A 17,440-nucleotide genomic window follows, 5' to 3' on the forward strand; every position below is an offset into this window, starting at 1 on the left:
TCTCTCTTTTGCTTTTTCTCTCACACTTTCTTTTCATCTCTGCCTGTATTTCCCTCTTTTTTAACCGCCTCTGTCTCTTCCTCTCTCTCTCTCTCTCTCTATATATATATACAGTATATATATTTTTTCTTTCTTTTTTTTCTTTTTTTTTTTTTTTCTCTCCTGGTTCCAACTCCCTTTCACATACAGTGTACTGAACATGACAGTTTTGCTCATAGGCATTGTCTGTGTCTGCTGTGCGTGTTCCTGTCCAACAGAACGGCTGGTCTCCGCTGCTATTGGCTGCCGAGAGAGGTCATTTGGAAGTGGTCCGCATGCTGCTGCAGAACCATGCCAGGGTGGACGTCTTTGATGAGGTGACTATCTTCTCTCAACAGCATCAGTGTTGCCAGATGTGTCTGATCAAATCCCGCCCAAAAGTTTCTCAAAACCCGCCAAAATGCACTAAATTCCGCCCAATTTCAACAAATTGCTTTGATTTCTATGGGCACAAAACTGCAGAAAAAAACACCAAATGGACAATTCTTCCCGTTTTTACCCGCAGACAACCATAACCGCCCAATCTGGCAACACTGAACAGCATTACAGTACTTAACGTCATGCCCTTGGCTCCCTAATATACTACCTCCCTGCCCTCCTCCACGTTGAGGAAGAAACACCATTGCTCTTAGATCAACCCCTTACTCTCCCTCCTCCTCCAGTTATAGATAAAAGCCCTCATATTCCTCCTCATGTTCCATTTTGAGTTTTTTTCTGGGCATGTACAGGGTGAGACTTTATTTTATGGTTCTCAAAGTAGTAGTGTTTTTTGACTACCAAAGCCTTCTTAAGCCTAGCCTTCTACAGTATATAGTATAGTGCATGAAGAGCACAATATAAGCGGTACAGTTACTGATAACATAACTGAAGCTGTTGCACATAGTTACACATTTCATTATACTGTTCCTAATTGCTAACTGCTAAGACGGTTAAATACATAAGCTGTTCTTAAGCACTTTTGGAACCTACTTGCTATTAAGCATTAGCGCTTTTGGATTACTAGATTGAAGGCTATGCCAGTGGTGTCTTTGTGGTTACTATGGCAACTTGTTGTTATTGCTGCAGGATGGCAAGGCGGCTCTCCACTTGGCGTCGGAGAAGGGTCACGAGGGCATCGCTGACCTCCTGCTGGCCCATAAGGCCTTTGTCAACGCGAAGACCAAGCTGGGCCTCAGCCCACTGCACCTGGCCGCGCAAAATGGATCCACCGGCCTAGTCCAACTGCTAGTGGAGACACACATGGCCACTACCGATGCCTTGTCCCTGGTGAGTCCACGCTCAGCTCTATCCATCTTATTATCCATGGTTACAAGGGCGCTGCCATTACTATTTTGGACGCAGTTGCTAGTGCTAAAACATCATAGGCAGGCTAACCGTAACTAGCAGGCTGGACGTTCTGTTTGAGTACAACGTTGAGAAATATGTGGGGCGTAATAAGGTGAATACGCTTTGTTATCTTGTGTCTTTATGAGCATTTTGATGGCTATTTGAAGATGGTGTAGTAGGCATTTTTGTTTTGTTTCTTAAAAGTGTTTCAACCATGTAGCCTAGCTAAGCTAACCTAGCTCAGTAGCCTAGCTAAGCGTTTCCTAGAATCCAATGAACATAGAACAAATGTAATCTGTGGGCATATAAAAATTAGCCTTTCTATTTGTTATATTTGCTCTGCCACGTAAACTAACATAATGTTAGTTTCAACACTTACCATATAGTTTATTATTCATGTTCGCGTGGTTGTTGATGTTTTTGTCCTCCAGAATAAGCAGACTCCTCTCCATCTAGCCGCCATGAGTGGACAAATGGACGTCTGTAACAACCTGCTGAAGCTCAGAGCAGACATCACTGCCACAGATATAGTCAGTTTCTTTTGTTATTTTGTGCTGATGTACTGTATTTACTTTTGGTTCACACTTTGACCGGTATAAGATCAAGCAATGAGTATATTATATGCATTTTTAAATGTTGCATATTTGCAGGACTGGCCATTGCAACAAAACATGTGAGATCTACTGTAAAGGCCAATTTATACTTTTTGTCGCTGACGTTTGCAGGGCCTGCAAACCGCCGTCTCACGCCTCAAGAAAATCCTGACTACACGTCAGACGGACGCGAAGGCCACACAGAAAATGCGCTGTGATTGGTCGTCTTGCTATTTTCTTGTTCTCGTGGCAGCACAGTTCTCCGGTAGTTTACGAGAGCAATATTCTGTCAATATTCTGTGAAATGCGAACACTTTCTTTAGCCCAGAGAAAAATCATGGTCAAGTATCCATAAGAAAAGCTGTGAATTCAGAGGGATTCACACATCACGAATGTGTTAGTGTGCTGTCTACTTCTACATGCACTCCTTAACACTAGTACCCGCTGTCCTTCCTCACCTCCAGCACGGCCGCACGCCACTGCACCTGGCCGCGGAGAACGACCACTCTGCCGTGGTGAAGCTGTTCCTGCAGCAGCGGCCGGAGCTCGCCACCCTCGCCAACGTGGAGGGCGCCACCTGCACGCACATCGCCGCTGCCAAGGGCAGCGTGGCCGTCATCCGCGAACTGCTCCGCTTCAACCACAGCAGCATGGCCACGCTCAACAACAAGGTCAGACTTCAAACATCATGATCAGTACTACAGCATGATAAGTACTACAACAAGGTCAGACTTCAAACAACATGATCAGTACTACAGCATGGTCAGTGCTACAACAAGGTCAGACTTCAAACAACATGATCAGTACTATAGCATGGCCACGCTCAACAACAAGGTCAGACTTCAAACAACATGATCAGTAGGTACTACAACAAGATGTTCTAACTACAGCAAGGTCAGAGTTCAACTACAGCAGCATGGGCACTCTCAACAAGGTCAGACTTCAAACAACATCATCAGTACTACAGCATGATAAGTACTACAACAAGGTCAGACTTCCACCCTAGCAGCATGGTCACACTCAACAACAAGCTCAGAGTTCAAGGTTCAACCCTAGCAGCATGTCTACACTCAAGATGAAGGTCAGAGTTGGTGTGAAACAGACTCTGAGTGTACTGTATGTACGAAAGTGTCGTCATGTTCAGTGTTCTGTAATTGTACTGAACTGTTTGTCCTGGGGACCCCCTCAAAAACGAGATATCTCACTAAGCGCAATAAACTGAAATTGAAACCTACCTCATTAGGTAAGATGGTGTTATAGCAATGTAATGTCATGTGATAGTGTTATACTAACACCATGCATTTACTTTTAATTTAGCTTTTCACCCCTCTGGTGGATGATTAATTTTATTACCTGGGCACTCCGGACTAGGGGTTGGGTCCGGTATTGCAATGACCCTCTCTGCCGGTTTATCCGTCTGTGTATACGCCAGCACTGTCTTGGGCTGCCTCTGGGTGGCACCAAACACACGTCACATGCATCTAGCATGGGCCAGGGGGCGAGGTTGCCATTTCTGATTGCTGTTGTTTTCATTTCGAAGCTGTTAACTTGAGAGAGTGTTTTGTGTGAACTCCTTTCAGGCTAATGGCTGCTGTCCTCTGCACCTGGCCGCAGCTGGAGGTCATACGGAGGTTGTGAAGGTCCTTCTGGAGGCCGGAGCGTCAGCTGGCGATGAGGACGCGGTGAGTGCCATATCTCTCTTTACTTCACTTAGCAAGCCTGGGGGGATTGGTTATGACCGTGGCTCAAACAGCTAAGGCACCGTGCTGTTATGCCGGGGACCTGGGTTCAATCCCGGTAGCCTGGCCGTGCCTTCCTAGTGACGCAACAGCTTCAGCATTGCTACCAGTCAGGTCAAGAGCAATGCAAAGACTTTCTTAGTTCCCACAAAATCGGGAACTCTTCCCACTTTGTTGGGAAGCAAACAATCATTAGCAAACCAAGGTAGGCCGTTTTGGAAATGTTAATTGTTATGCTCTTGGTCAGACCATTTCCTGTCGTCTCTTCACTGTCACTACCAAATAAAGGCATAACAGGCCCAAAAGCTAGACTTTAAGAAAGTCGTGGTAGTCATGGAAATTAGCAAGTGTATGGTTATCCTTTTTATTTTAGCCATTACCTCCATCAAGGCCAAGGGGGCTATATTTTTTCCAAGGTTTTTATACTGTATTTATGCTTTTTTGTATTGCAAAATAACTAGCCAACACATACAGTGAGTCCAATAAGTATTTGATCCCTTGCTGATATTGTTGGTTTGCCTACTAACAAAGACATGATCAGTCAATAAATGTTATGATAATATGTAGTCTAATATGGAGAGACAGAATATCAAAAAGAAAATCCAGAAATTAATTTAAGAGAATATATTTTAATTTATTTCCATTTCATCGAGCAAAATAAGTATTTGATCCCCTGCGCACTGATTACAGTTCCAGGCCCACAGACCAGATGGGCACTTCCGATCAACTTGTCATCTGAATTAAAGACACCTGTACATACTAACATGCATAAAAGACACATTGAATCAGCAGAATCAGTCCATAGTATGAGTGAATCAGTCACACTCCAACCTCACCAGCATGGGAAAGACCAAAGAGCGGTCAAATGATATCAGGGACAAGATTTTAGACCTGAACAAAGATTAAATGGGCTGCAAAGCCACAAGAAAGAGACTGGGTATTAATGACCCAGTTGTTGATGCATTTCTTCCAAAATGTGAGGAATACAAAATGACTATCCATCAGCCTGTCTGGGGCTCTATACAAGATTTGACCTTTTGTAGGGATTTGATAATCATGAAAACAGAAAGAAAGCACCCTAGACCTGTACGGGATGAACTAGGCAATGAGATCAAAGCTACTGGGACCAAAATCACTGAGTAAAGTACTGGTAGCACTTAATGCCACAGAGGTTTAAAATCCTGTAGTGCACACATGGTACCTCTACTTCAGAAGGAACCTGTGCAGTCCCACCTGAGGTTTGCCAACGGATCAGACTGGTTTAGGATATGATAAGGAGGTGCTGTAGTCAGATGAAACCAAAATCAAGCTGTTTGGCATTAACACAATTCAATGTGTTTTGAGAAAGAGTCTATGATCCCAAGCTCCTCACCATCATGCATGAAAGTGGTATCATTATGGTTTGAGGGTGTTTGTCTGGCCAAGGCACAGGGCTACTTCACATCGTCAATGAATGGATGGAGGGAGAGATGTACTGTAATGTGCAATCCTGAGTGCAAACGTTCTTCCCTCCACCACTACACTGAAGGGTGGGCCATTTTTGGATCTCCCAACATGACAATAATACACAACATACAGTCAAAGCAACGAAGGAGTGACTCAATAAGAAGCATATTAAAGTCGTGGAGTGGCCTACGGTCTCCAAATATGAACCCTATAGTAATTCTATGGAGAGAACTGAACCTCCCATTTGCCAAGCTTCAGCCACAAACTGTTTATGTTTTAGAGATAATGTGCAAAGAAAAATGGGCATAAATATTTTCTACTATATGCACAAACATTGTCATCAACTAAAAGAAGCATCTGACCTCAGTGCTAGACAACTAGGGCTTTGCCACAAAGCACTTTTTCTTCTTTAGCTAGAGGGGTCAAATACTTATTTGCCTAAATTAAATACAAATGAATTAAAATATATTATTTTAAGTAAATACATATTGGATTCACTGTATATCATTCGGAAATTTGGACTGTAGGCTTGTTATGCACTATGGGCCAAGCTGATTACATTTTGGTGGTGATCTGAGTTGCCTTGTCTGAGGTAATTGCTCTACGAGTGCTTTTCTAGTTTGATATGGTTTAACACAGTGGTTCTCAACCTTTTTTGAACAAACGCCCCCTGGATCTCATCCTAAGCCTCCCAATGACCCCATGACCTCATCATAAGCCTGCCAACTCCCCCTTACTATTAAAAAAAATGAAACTATTTAAATGGACTAATGGCCTCAATGACAACTAAGCACTGGGCCCTCTCAACTGTATCCTTGTCCTGTATCAACTGTATCCTTCCCCAACTCCCCCTGGGGGGGCTGTACCACCCCCGTTGAGAAACACTAGTTTAACAGAACCGTTGTGGTTTTGAATGAGGCTGCTGTGAGCTCAGCACTATTTTTTCGTCAGCAAGAAGTAGGAAATTGTCCTCCAGAACCAAGCTGTGTGGGTTATTCTTCTGTGTCATTTATTATTTGTTATGGTTTTGACGGGATGCTTGTGGTTTTGAACGGCCTCTCTATTCAGGAAGGGATGACGGCAGTGCACCTGGCAGCCAGGAGCGGTCACACACACATCCTGGAAGTGCTGAAGAACAGCGTGTCACTCAAGATCACCAGCTCCAAGGTGACTACGCCAGCCAAACGATGATTATTTATATTATCCATGTGACCTATTATTTATGAAGAAGATACATCTTCATGACACCACCTCCAAAGTGATTACTGCATGCCAGGGGAATGATGTTTCATAGTTGTTCTTTATTATAATAAAGTAAATGTATTTTCAATCAAAAATACCAGATGTTTCAGACTTCTCATAAGAAAAATAAATGTGTTTTTGTTTCATTCACTTGTTGGAAAGAATGGTTCTTGAGAGACTTATTATTAATTGTCGGAAAGATTGTGCTGTAATGTAATACTTGCTCTGTTTTCTCGGTGTGTTTGTGTGTGCGTGTGCGTGCGTGCGTGTGTTTGCTCATGTGTGTGCCCGTTCCCAGACAGGTTTGACCGCTCTGCATGTCGCGGCCTGCTTTGGCCAAGTGGACTTTGTGAGGGAGATGCTGACCCAGGTCCCAGCCACCATCCGCAGTGACCGCTCTCACGGCACCCTCCGCAGGGGAGAGGAGCCTCGCAGGCAGCAGCAGTGCCAGCCTCCCGCAGAGGTATATAGTAGGCTGCTCTAATCCATAGGGCTGTAACGATGTACTCAACTCACGATTCCATTCACGATTTCACGATTTTTGACTTGCAGTTCGATACACCCCACGATTTCTGAAATGTATCTCATTTGAAGCTTGGAAGCACTATCACATCAAATGATATCGTTCTGGACTGAAGGATAACAAAACTTTGAAATGGCGTATCACGATACTGCCTCCTTACATCACGATTCAGTATCGTGACTCTGAGTATCACGATTTCTCGGTTCAATCCAACATCGTTACAGCCCTACTAATCCAATACAGTGCAAGCGCCATGCAGAGGTGTACAGTACACACTGGACACATCATGCATACCAATGGTACTTGTCTTGAACGTCATTAATAATGTGTGTGTGTGTGTGTGTGTGTGTGTGTGTGTGTGTGTGTGTGTGTGTGTGTGTGTGTGTGTGTGTGTGTGTGTGTGTGTGTGTGTGTGTGTGTGTGTGTACGTGTGTACGTGTGTACGTGTGTGTGTACGTGTGTGCGTGCGTGCGTGCGCGCGTGTGTGTCTGTGTGTGTGTGTGTGTGTGTGTGTGTGTGTGTGTGTGTTTCCGTCTGCAGTCAGGGTACACTCCTCTGCATTTGGCAGCAGAGTCGGGCCATGAGGGTGTGGTGCGGCTACTGCTCAACTCTCCTGGAGTGCAGGCCGACGCCGAGACAGACACACAGGCACGTACACGTACACACAGTAACACACTACTCCTTTTTTTCTATTCTCCTTCTTCTTCTCCCCCACCTTCAGCCTCATCCTCCCCTTTTCTCCCATCTTCTCCTTTTCCTCCTCCTTTTCCTCCTCCTCCTCCTCTTCCTCCTCCTCTTCTCTTCCCCCACTTCGTCGTCCTTCTGGATTCCAGGTCGACACTGAGACTGACATGAAGGCACATACGTATATACGTACACTACTCCTGCTCAACCTCTTCACCCCCTACCTCCTCCGCCTTCTGCTCCTCTTCCTTCTACTCCTCCTCTTCCTCCACATCCTCCTCCTCATCTTGCTCCTCCTCTTCCTCCACATTATTTTCCTCTTCCTCCTCCCTTTTCCCTCTTCCTATTCCTCCATATCCTCCTCCTACTTCTCTTCCTCCTCCTTTTCCTCCTCCTCTTCCTCATCCTTCTCTTCCCCCTTTCCTCTTCTTCCTCATTCTCCCCTTCTTCCTAATTTTCCTCCTCCTCTTCTCCCTCCTCCTCCTCCTCCTCCTCCTCCTCTTCCTCCTCTTTCTGCTCCTCCTCCTCCTCCTCATCTTCTTCCTCCTCCTTCCTTCCTCCCTCTAACTTTGATCAGTTTTGCAGACGCAGCAAATATTAGTCTACACAGCTATCCTACAGTGCCCTCTAATGTACGGTTTCATATTTTAGCGTATTCCTTTTTGGACTTTGTTTCATACTGTGTCCTCTACTGTGTTCACATTAGAGCATGACACGGGAGTGGATTTTCACTCCCGTCCCATCCCGATCCCAGAAAAAAAATCCCATCCCATCCCATCCCATCCTGGACTGGAGTAAAAGAAACAAATACCATCCCGTCCACTCCTTAAAAGAATGTTTCCCAATCCTGCCCCACTCAAAATCAATCTCATTCCCGTTTCGTCAAAAAAACAAAGCTTTTTTAAATGAAAAAATAAGTGAGCATTCCCGCTCCCATTGAATTTTATTCCCGCTCCTGTCCGCTCCCATTTATCTTTATTCCCGCTCCTGCCCACTCCCGTTCATCTTTATATTTTTGACTCCCATCCCGCGGGAATCCTGCAGGACCTGCGGCACCCACTGGAATTCCCGAAAAATGTCATCCTCTAGTTCACATGGAGTTCTATGGAGTGGTGTAGAGTAATATCAATATCAGTGGAGTTACTGTACATTCAGTATGTGAACTTCACATACTGAATGTACAGTAACTCCACTGTAACTCCACTGATATATGAACTTCACATACTGAATATACATTAACTCCACTGATATTGATATTACTCCACACCACTCCATACCACTGGCCACTGGCCACATGGCGATGGTTTTAATTTAACCTCTTAGCAAAGGGCCTATGTTATAACTTTACTGTCACCAAAATTGTAATGACTATGTCTTAATCTGTTACTTAAGGCTCTGTGTACTGTCATCATAGCAATGTTGTTAGGATGTAAATAGTGAATAGACCCGCCGGCAACCCCATCTCCAGTAAGAGGCTACGATTGTATTGGCTTTGATACTGTACTCTTTATTTTATGTCTTTGTCTATGTCTGTGTATGTCTATCTATCTGTCTGTCTGTCTGTTGTATGTGTGTGTCTGTGTGTGTGTATCTCAGGGCTGGCCAGAGCGACCACACGGCAATGGTTTTCAGATTGTTTATTTAGGCTTTAATACTGTACTCTATATCTTATATGTCTATGTCTGTGTCTGTCTTTCTGTCCGTCTGTCTGTTATATGTCTGTGTGTGTATGTCAGGGCTCCACCCCGCTGCATCAGGCTGCCCAGAGCAACCACACGGCAATGTTTTTAAGACTGTTTATATAGGCTTTACGTAATACTGTACACACTATACCTTAAATGTCTCTCTGTGTCTATGTCTGTGTCCGTGTCTGCCTGCCTGTCTGTCTGTCTGTCTGTCGTACGTATGTATCTCAGGGCTTCACCACACTGCACCTGGCCGCCCAGAGTCCAAAGTGGTGTTTATAAAGGCTATAATACTGTCTCTGTAGCTTATGTGTCTATCTGTGTCTATGTCTGTGTCTGTCTGTCTGTCTGTCTGTCTGTCTGTCTGTCTGTCTGTCTGTCTGTCTGTCTGTCTGTCTGTCTGTCTGTCTGTCTGTGACAGTGAAAGTGAAAGCCCACCTGGGAAACTGCAACTCCCATTGTCATTGTGACACTGCACTCCACAGCACACAAGTGTTCACTGCACACTGCACACAACGAAACCAGTGCAAGGGAGCAGCCCTCAATGGCGCCCCAATGGAGCAGTACGGCGGGACGGTACCATGCTCAGGGTACCTCAGTCATGGAGGAGGATGGGGGAGAGCATTGGTTAATTACTCCCCCCACCAACCTGGTGGGTCGGGAGTCGAACCGGCAACCTTTGGGCTACAAGTCTGACGCCCTAACCACTTACCCATGCCCATACCCATACCCAATCTGTCTGTCTGTCTGTTATACCAGAGAGAGTAGAGAGAGAGAGGTTCCATTGGCCCATTGTTTCCGGGTTCTATTATTGCAAGGGGGAGGGGGGGGGAATCCCCCTTTAGGCAGACCTAAGGACTGTTCTATTCAATGCTAGGAGTATTATGACACGCCCCTTAAGGCAGACCGGAACCTGGTCATGTTAGGTGCCCATAGCAACCTATTACATTGGCATATCTCTATACTTAAAGAATCTCTGGTTATACTGTATGTCTGTCTGTGTACCTCAGGGCTCCACCCCGCTGCACCTGGCTGCCCAGAGTGGCCACACGGCGGTGGTGGGTCTCCTGCTGAGCCGCTCCGGGTGCCTGCTGCAGCTCCGGGACAAGCTGGGCCGCACCTGCCTGCACCTGGCCGCCGCCAACGGACACATCGCCATGGTCAGGGTGCTGCTGGGGCAGGGCGCCGACATCAACCTCACCGACCAGGTCAGAGAGATCCCAACGGGATGGAGGGATGGATGGATGGATGGATGGATGCATGCATGGATGGATGGATGGATGGATGGATGGATGGATGGATGGATGGATGGATGGATGGATGGATGGATGGATGGATGGATGGATGGATGGATGGATGGATGGATGGTTTGGGTTGATGGAGATTGAGAAAGTAAGAGAGAAAATTTGGGGAAATTAGGGGAAATTTTGCGAGCCTCTCATCAAAGAGCTTGACATCACATTTTTTCCCCTTAGAAAACAGTGGTATGTCAATTTCATGCACCGGTTTATGTATAACGTACACTGAAGTGCAAATGATGTGCGAATGATTTGGGGTGTCGTCTTAGTAGTCCTGTATAGTCAAGGTGTGCTGCAAGGTTTGAGGTCCCAATGTGACTTAGGCCACTATTTATATGGTGACAATCAAAACGTTTTCAAGTTTTGGATGCCTTTTATACGAGGATGATTGTGAGGGAAAAAGACAAAATATTTTATCGGAAGTGTCGTTGCGCCGTTAGGGTCTGCAAACGCAGAATTGTGATGTAAAGGTGTATTTGACATGAATATGTTTTGCATTTTTTGCCATTTAGACAGAGACAGTTAAACAGCAAAAAAAACTCCTTCCAGAGTGGGGAATTTTGAAGACGACCCAGGTTGCGTACCCCCAACAATTTCCCACTTTGGAAGGATTTTTTTGCGTTTTCAGGCCCTGAAAGGCACTTCCAATAAAATCCCTAGCAATTCCTCGCAATCGTCCTCGTATAAATGGCACCTTAATGTGAATGCTATTGTAAAAAATATTATTGTGCTAGATATGCATTGAATGGGACATTATAAATATTGCAACATCGACACATTGAGTCCTTCACCTGTAGGGCATGCATCTCTCTTGCCAGCTCCCATTCACCTCGATTCTAAGGGTCAGGGGATGTCTTCCTGTTTTGTAATAATTACGGTGGAAAATAATCTAAAAGTAGTCTTTACGCCAGAGGGTTACTGTGATGGTGATGACCTAGAATTGAACAGTTGTTGTGCCTCACTCTTTCCTTTCCTTTACCCTCTCCTGTCCTGTTCTATCCTCTCCTCTCCTCTCCTCTCCTCTCCTCTCCTCTCCTGTCCTGTCCTGTTCTCTCCTCTCCTATCCTGTCCTCTCCTCCCTCTCTCCTCTCCTCTCCTCTCCTCTCCTCTCCTCTCCTCTCCTCTCCTCTGCCCTCCTCCTTTCTCTTCTCCCTTTCCTCTCCTCTCCTCTCCTCTCCTCTGTTCCTCTCCCCTCCTCTCCTCTCCTCTCCTCTCCCCTCCTCTCCTCTCCTCTCCTCTGCCCTCCTCTCCTCTCCTCTGCCCTCCTCCTTTCTCTTCTCCCTTTCCTCTCCTCTCCTCTCCTCTCCTCTGTTCCTCTCCCCTCCTCTCCTCTCCTCTCCTCTCCCCTCCTCTCCTCTCCTCTCCTCTGCCCTCCTCCTTTCTCTTCTCCCTTTCCTGTCATCTCCTCTCCTCTCCTCTCCTCTCCTCTCCCCTCCTCTCGTCTCCTCTGCCCTCCTCTCCTCTCTCTGCCTCTCCAGACGGGCTGGACGGCGCTGCACTATGCCTCCAAGGCGGGCTGGCTCGAGATGGTGCGTTTCCTGGTGGAGAGCGGGGCGTGTGCGGGGCTGGAGTGCCTGCAGGGCCGCACGCCACTACAGTACGCCGCCAACCACAACCACCAGGCCACCGTCAGCTACCTGCTGCGCCGCCGCGACAACAACACACTGCGCCTCCTGGAGGATAGGAGGGTTAGTGTCTAATGCCTCTAATTCTAATATGAGGACTCCTGTCCTCCCTTGCCTCGTTGTGGCCTTATCATGACGTCACCGACAACAAAATTGGAATTCAATATCTCGCGAAAGCTCAATTCTAATGTCATTGTCTCATTTGGGGATGGTGAATGAAGAATAGTCCCCCAAAAGTTGTTGAGGCTAGGCTGACAGCGGGGAAATTTAATTGTTTACTCCACGGAGGCGGGGCATCAACGAAATGCTGCGAGGCCACAAGCACAGACCGAGGATGGGAGTTCGGTAATCGGAATGCACCCTCTGTATTTCTGCTTTGGATTTGGATTCTCTGTTTGTCCACTTTTGTCTCTTCAGTCGCCTGCGCCTCTGTACAATTCAATTCAAAGTCAATTACTTCTGTCGCTGGAATTGCTCATGTCGCACTTGGTTTATTCGTGCCTTTATTCCTTTCTCTACTTGTCTCTTATGTCTCTTTTATTTCATGCTGTCTTCTCTCTGTCCTCTCTTCTCATGTGGAGTATAGACCTCCTGGAGATGTGGTAGTGCCAACGTCTTTGGTCATCCTCTTGTTTCTCCTTATTTCTGTCTTTTTTCCTTTTTCTATCTTCCTTTCATTTTCTCTTTCTTTTGATTTTTTTTCTCTCTCCTTGTCCACCTTTCTGTGGAAAAGAAAACTATGGCAAACTCTTAACATGCTCATTTTAAATGTACAGTAGTTTCCACCGAAAGTGCTGTGTATGCACAAAAATGTCTATGAGCATATACAGCCTACTGTCTGGCATATCTTCTACTCTTTCCTCTCTCTCTCTCTCTCTCTCTCTCTCTCTCTCTCTCTCTCTCTCTCTCTCACACTCTCACTCTCTCTCTCTCTCTCTCTCTCTCTCTCTCTCTCTCTCTCTCTCTCTCACACACACACACACACACACACACACACACACACACACACACACACACACACACACACACACACACACACACACACACACACACACACTTCTCCAGTGGAAAGGGCCCACGAAATGAACATAAAATTCGTATATGCTCATTTTAAATAAAGCCTATAACAAAAGTGCACTGTATGCAGAAAATTGCAAATCTATACCTTCCTGCCTGGTTCTGAAACTCCCAGGCATTCCCTCCTCATTTTTCACTTTGAAGTAGATGTTGAGGCCCAGACATAAACAGGCCTTTGAATAGAATGTCTATTTCAAACGCCATATAAATTCCAGAACTTGGCTTCTTCAGATAGGATGCTTGCGTGACATGGTCTCATTGAGGGAGCACAGGCAGCCTATGTCTAAATTCATGTTTCTGAATGGAATTTTCTGATTACTGCCAAATGGGCTATGTCAGAAAAGGCCAGTAGAGGGCAGCCCTGCACTGCTTATTCCCACAACTGGCACTGGGCAGTCTTCTTGATACATTCCTTCTTTTCAAATTAATTAAACCCAGTCGTATTGATAGGCACGCACAACACATTAGCAAGAATTCATGCAAAGTAATGCAAAGAAATGCAAAAAAAACTATTACAAAGCCATGTGAAAATAACCCAAAGCCTTTTACTGTAAATTATTGTATAGTTGTACACAACCTTTTTGTCTTGATTGCTACCATTTCTAGTCACTGTAGACCTAATGGTTAACTGCCAAAAAATCTCCCATAGACAATCCAAGGACTGGGCTTTTCTTTTCTTATCTATCCTTTTCTTTTCTTTTAATTCCTTTCTATCCTCCTTCCAATTTGTGTTGGACCTGATGATGTTTTGTTGGTGTTTTGGCGTCATAGGGGTCTGTGCTTCGGATTACATTTCATTTCATGTCCTTCCATCATTAAAGCAAAGAAAGCTCCCGCACACTGTTCACATTTGCATGGTTTACTGTGACGTTTCTGTCTACTAACCTTCTTCAAGCAGTGGTTGTGCGGAAGCATTCTTTGCTTTAACGTCGGTGACCCAGGGGGTTCCTCTCCTACACACCTGACCAAAAGGAGGTGTGCAAGAATTCTACACTTACTTCTTCCTTCATCCCATCCCTCCAGTTCAGGGATGGAAATAAGCACCCGTCCACCTGCCAATGACGGGTAAATTTCAGTGGTGACTGGTACATTTTTCAACCCACCAGTCACTTTGACTGGTAAAAACAGTGAATGACTGGTAGATTTTGAAATTTACCTGCCACCGTGACTGGTGGGGAAAAAAAATAATTTCCACCCCTGCTCCAGTTACAGTGTATTCTGCTCCTTTTCCCCCCATTCCCTTTCCTCCAGTTTGTGTTTGACTTGATGGTGTGCGGCCGGCTGAATGGCAACCTGGCTCTGGACGAGCTGGTGCTGCACTCCCCCGCCCCTCTGGACACGGCCGTGCGTCTGTCGCGCGCCTTGGGCCTGGCCGCCCTGCGGGAGAAGGAGCGCGCCGTGGACCTCCAGGCTGCAGCGCGCCACTGCGAGTCCCTGGCCTCTGACCTGCTGACCGTAGCCTCCAGCGTCGGAGGAGGTGGAGGGGGAGCGGGAGGTGGAGGGGGAGCAGGAGGGCGGGGACTGGGAGCGGGGCCCATCCTGAGGGCCGTGGACCATCGCGGGGCCAGTGTCCTGGACTGCCTGATCGAGTGCAGACAGAAAGGGGTACAAGGATACACTTTACTACAGTACACTACATTATGTTACGTTGCATTCCGTTACATTACACTACATTACAAGTTACGTCACATTACAGAGTTCAAAAGAGTCCTTGTGCGCAAGCCTTCAGCAATACATATGTATGCGTGAGGCAGGAAAACGTGAGAAAATATGAAAGTTCAGAGAACACTGCACACTTCTTACTGTTCCTCTTTTCTTATTGTATTTTTTGGAAGCGAACAACGCATTTCGCTCAGTGCCTCATCAGGTTCGCTCTTTGCCAACCCATTACATTACATTGCATTGCATTGCATTGCACTTTATCCATAACTACACCTTCTTCCTGTTGCCTGGGATGGGATTTGAACCTCTGATTCGAGGATTACATTATAGAGCACTTTGCTGATATTTTTACATAGTGATGCCTGCCAAAGGCTGCATGAGCTTAGCCTGGTTCTCACAGATGGTGTGTGTAGCTCCGGAACCCCCTGGTGGAGAGGAGCTACACATCAGTTTGTGTACACACACGCACCGTCGGTGAGAACCAGGCGAGCATGAGCTGCCATTGCTGTGTAAAAATGTAACACGGAGGTCAATGGGGCTAGCCTAACTTTTACTCCCATGGCTCTAAAGAGGATCACGTGGCGTCGTATTGCAGGTGGTGTCTCACCCGGCGGTGCAGAAGTACTTGACGGAGGTGTGGTTTGGCAGTCTGCAGTGGGACTCCTGGAGGATACTCATGCTCTTCATAGGACTGCTGCTCTGCCCTCCGCTCTGGCTGGTGCTGTCACTGCCTCTCAAACACAGGTCTGAAATCTGCTAAGGACATTACTTATATTAAAACGGACGAGCAAAATATTGACATCGAACTATGTGTGGATGACTGTAAAACATTGTTTTTGGCCGATACATTGTGGCCTCTAATATCAGTGGCAGCAGTATTGTTTAGTAACATTGTTCGAAAATGTTGTCTGAGACTGTACATCAATAGTGAAATATGTTAGATTTGATAACATATGCTTATTACAATTGGTTACCTTGCTGAAGTAGCCTCTTTGCGTAGATGGGTAGAATAGATGGGTGCCTGCCAACGAGCCCATTCACTCATTGCTTAACCCATTGATGCCTGAAGCCAGTGCTTAATTTGAGGGGGAGCAAGGGGGAGCTAGCTCCGGAACCTCAGACGAGAGCTCCGGAACCTTGGATGGAACCTCAGGGAAAGACATCACAGACCCCCCCCTCCTGGGGGAGCCACCCATCCTCTGTGCTCCGGGACCTCCCACTTGACAAATTAAGCACTGCCTGAAGCACCTGCAAAAAATGCCTGCTGAATGCCTAAGCCCTTGTTGGGAAAGTTGCCCTCAGCCTATAAAAACCTAAATGTCTTAGCCTCTGATGCACATGAAAACATCAAATAAGTTGCATTTAAACCCCAAGACCCTCATCTTGCATTAGAATGTGTTCATTCAGCTGTTACATACCCACATTTTCATTAAAAAAGATGAAATCTCAAAAGCCTGAATGCAGCATAGCATATATATGTCTCCAGGCATCAAAGGGTAAACAACACATACGAGTCATCAGGCTAAAATGGGTTAAAAAAGACTCAACAACATCATGAGAAAATTCTATGGCAGTCCGGGAGCCTTTTTGGTGACAATTAGGTTATTACATAGGCTCTGTGGAAAGCATTTAAAAGTTGTCTTTTTTGTCTCAACACAGGTTCAACACGATCCCCATAGTGAAGTTCATGAGCCATCTGGTGTCCCATGTCTTCCTGCTGGCCCTGTTCATCCTCAGCATCGTGTACCCTCCCGTCAGCCCCATCTCCCTGGGACACCTCATGCCCTCATGGTGCGAATGGCTCCTGCTGGCCTGGCTCTGTGGCATGCTGGTCTCCGAACTCACACACCCAGGCGAGTACAGATTATATACCTGTAGCAGTACCTAGAAGGGCTGCACGATATATCGAAAATATATCGATATCGCGATATAAAGTTGTGCACGTATCGCAAACAGTTTTGATTTTTAATAACAGGAAATTTGGTGAGAAGGTTAAAAAATGTGTTAAAAATGTTGACATTTTAAGTTGATGCTCTATATTAGCCATGTTTTTTCCCCAATAAAAAATAATGTTGGCAATAAAACATTGCTCTCAGTTGTTTTATATATGATAAAGTGTAGAATGGCCAGTAGAGAGGGGAAAATATATGTATACCGGTATATTAAATATCACGAGTAATATCGATATCGCAGTCATGCTATCGTATATCGCATATTTTTCTAATATCGTGCAGCCCTAGTACCTAGCTCACCTACTCAGACAAGTATAGGGAATACATAGCAGCATACTGGTTACAGTCCTTGGTTCTATGGCATGCTGGTCTCTGAGCTCACATACCCGGGCCAGTAGTTTAGTTTAGTTTCGTGTTTATTTGGCAGGGACGGTGCACAACGTACAATTGAGTCAGATTATAGCCACAAGGCTAATTTGTATCATCTGTAGTCTCTGGACAGGAAGTAGTTACTGGAGTATACAGCAGCACATAGAGCTTGAAAGTGAC

The 17,440-nt window shown here is 45.8% G+C and overlaps 1 protein-coding gene across 1 annotated transcript in view; it reads left to right on the forward strand.

Moving 5' to 3' along the window:
* Positions 1 to 17,440, forward strand: part of trpn1 (transient receptor potential cation channel, subfamily N, member 1) — a 68,327-nt gene that overhangs the window by 37,102 nt on the left and 13,785 nt on the right. Inside the window, exons 16-28 of the mRNA XM_063185686.1 lie at positions 258 to 356; positions 1,105 to 1,305; positions 1,797 to 1,895; positions 2,423 to 2,629; positions 3,539 to 3,640; positions 6,212 to 6,310; positions 6,684 to 6,848; positions 7,449 to 7,556; positions 10,288 to 10,485; positions 12,054 to 12,263; positions 14,529 to 14,882; positions 15,535 to 15,683; positions 16,599 to 16,792. Coding sequence (XP_063041756.1) covers positions 258 to 356; positions 1,105 to 1,305; positions 1,797 to 1,895; positions 2,423 to 2,629; positions 3,539 to 3,640; positions 6,212 to 6,310; positions 6,684 to 6,848; positions 7,449 to 7,556; positions 10,288 to 10,485; positions 12,054 to 12,263; positions 14,529 to 14,882; positions 15,535 to 15,683; positions 16,599 to 16,792 — 2,185 coding nt within the window. The remainder of the gene's footprint in view (positions 1 to 257; positions 357 to 1,104; positions 1,306 to 1,796; positions 1,896 to 2,422; positions 2,630 to 3,538; positions 3,641 to 6,211; positions 6,311 to 6,683; positions 6,849 to 7,448; positions 7,557 to 10,287; positions 10,486 to 12,053; positions 12,264 to 14,528; positions 14,883 to 15,534; positions 15,684 to 16,598; positions 16,793 to 17,440) is intronic.

The sequence above is a fragment of the Engraulis encrasicolus genome, chromosome 20 (genome assembly GCF_034702125.1).
Source record: "Engraulis encrasicolus isolate BLACKSEA-1 chromosome 20, IST_EnEncr_1.0, whole genome shotgun sequence".
Taxonomy (NCBI): domain Eukaryota; kingdom Metazoa; phylum Chordata; class Actinopteri; order Clupeiformes; family Engraulidae; genus Engraulis; species Engraulis encrasicolus.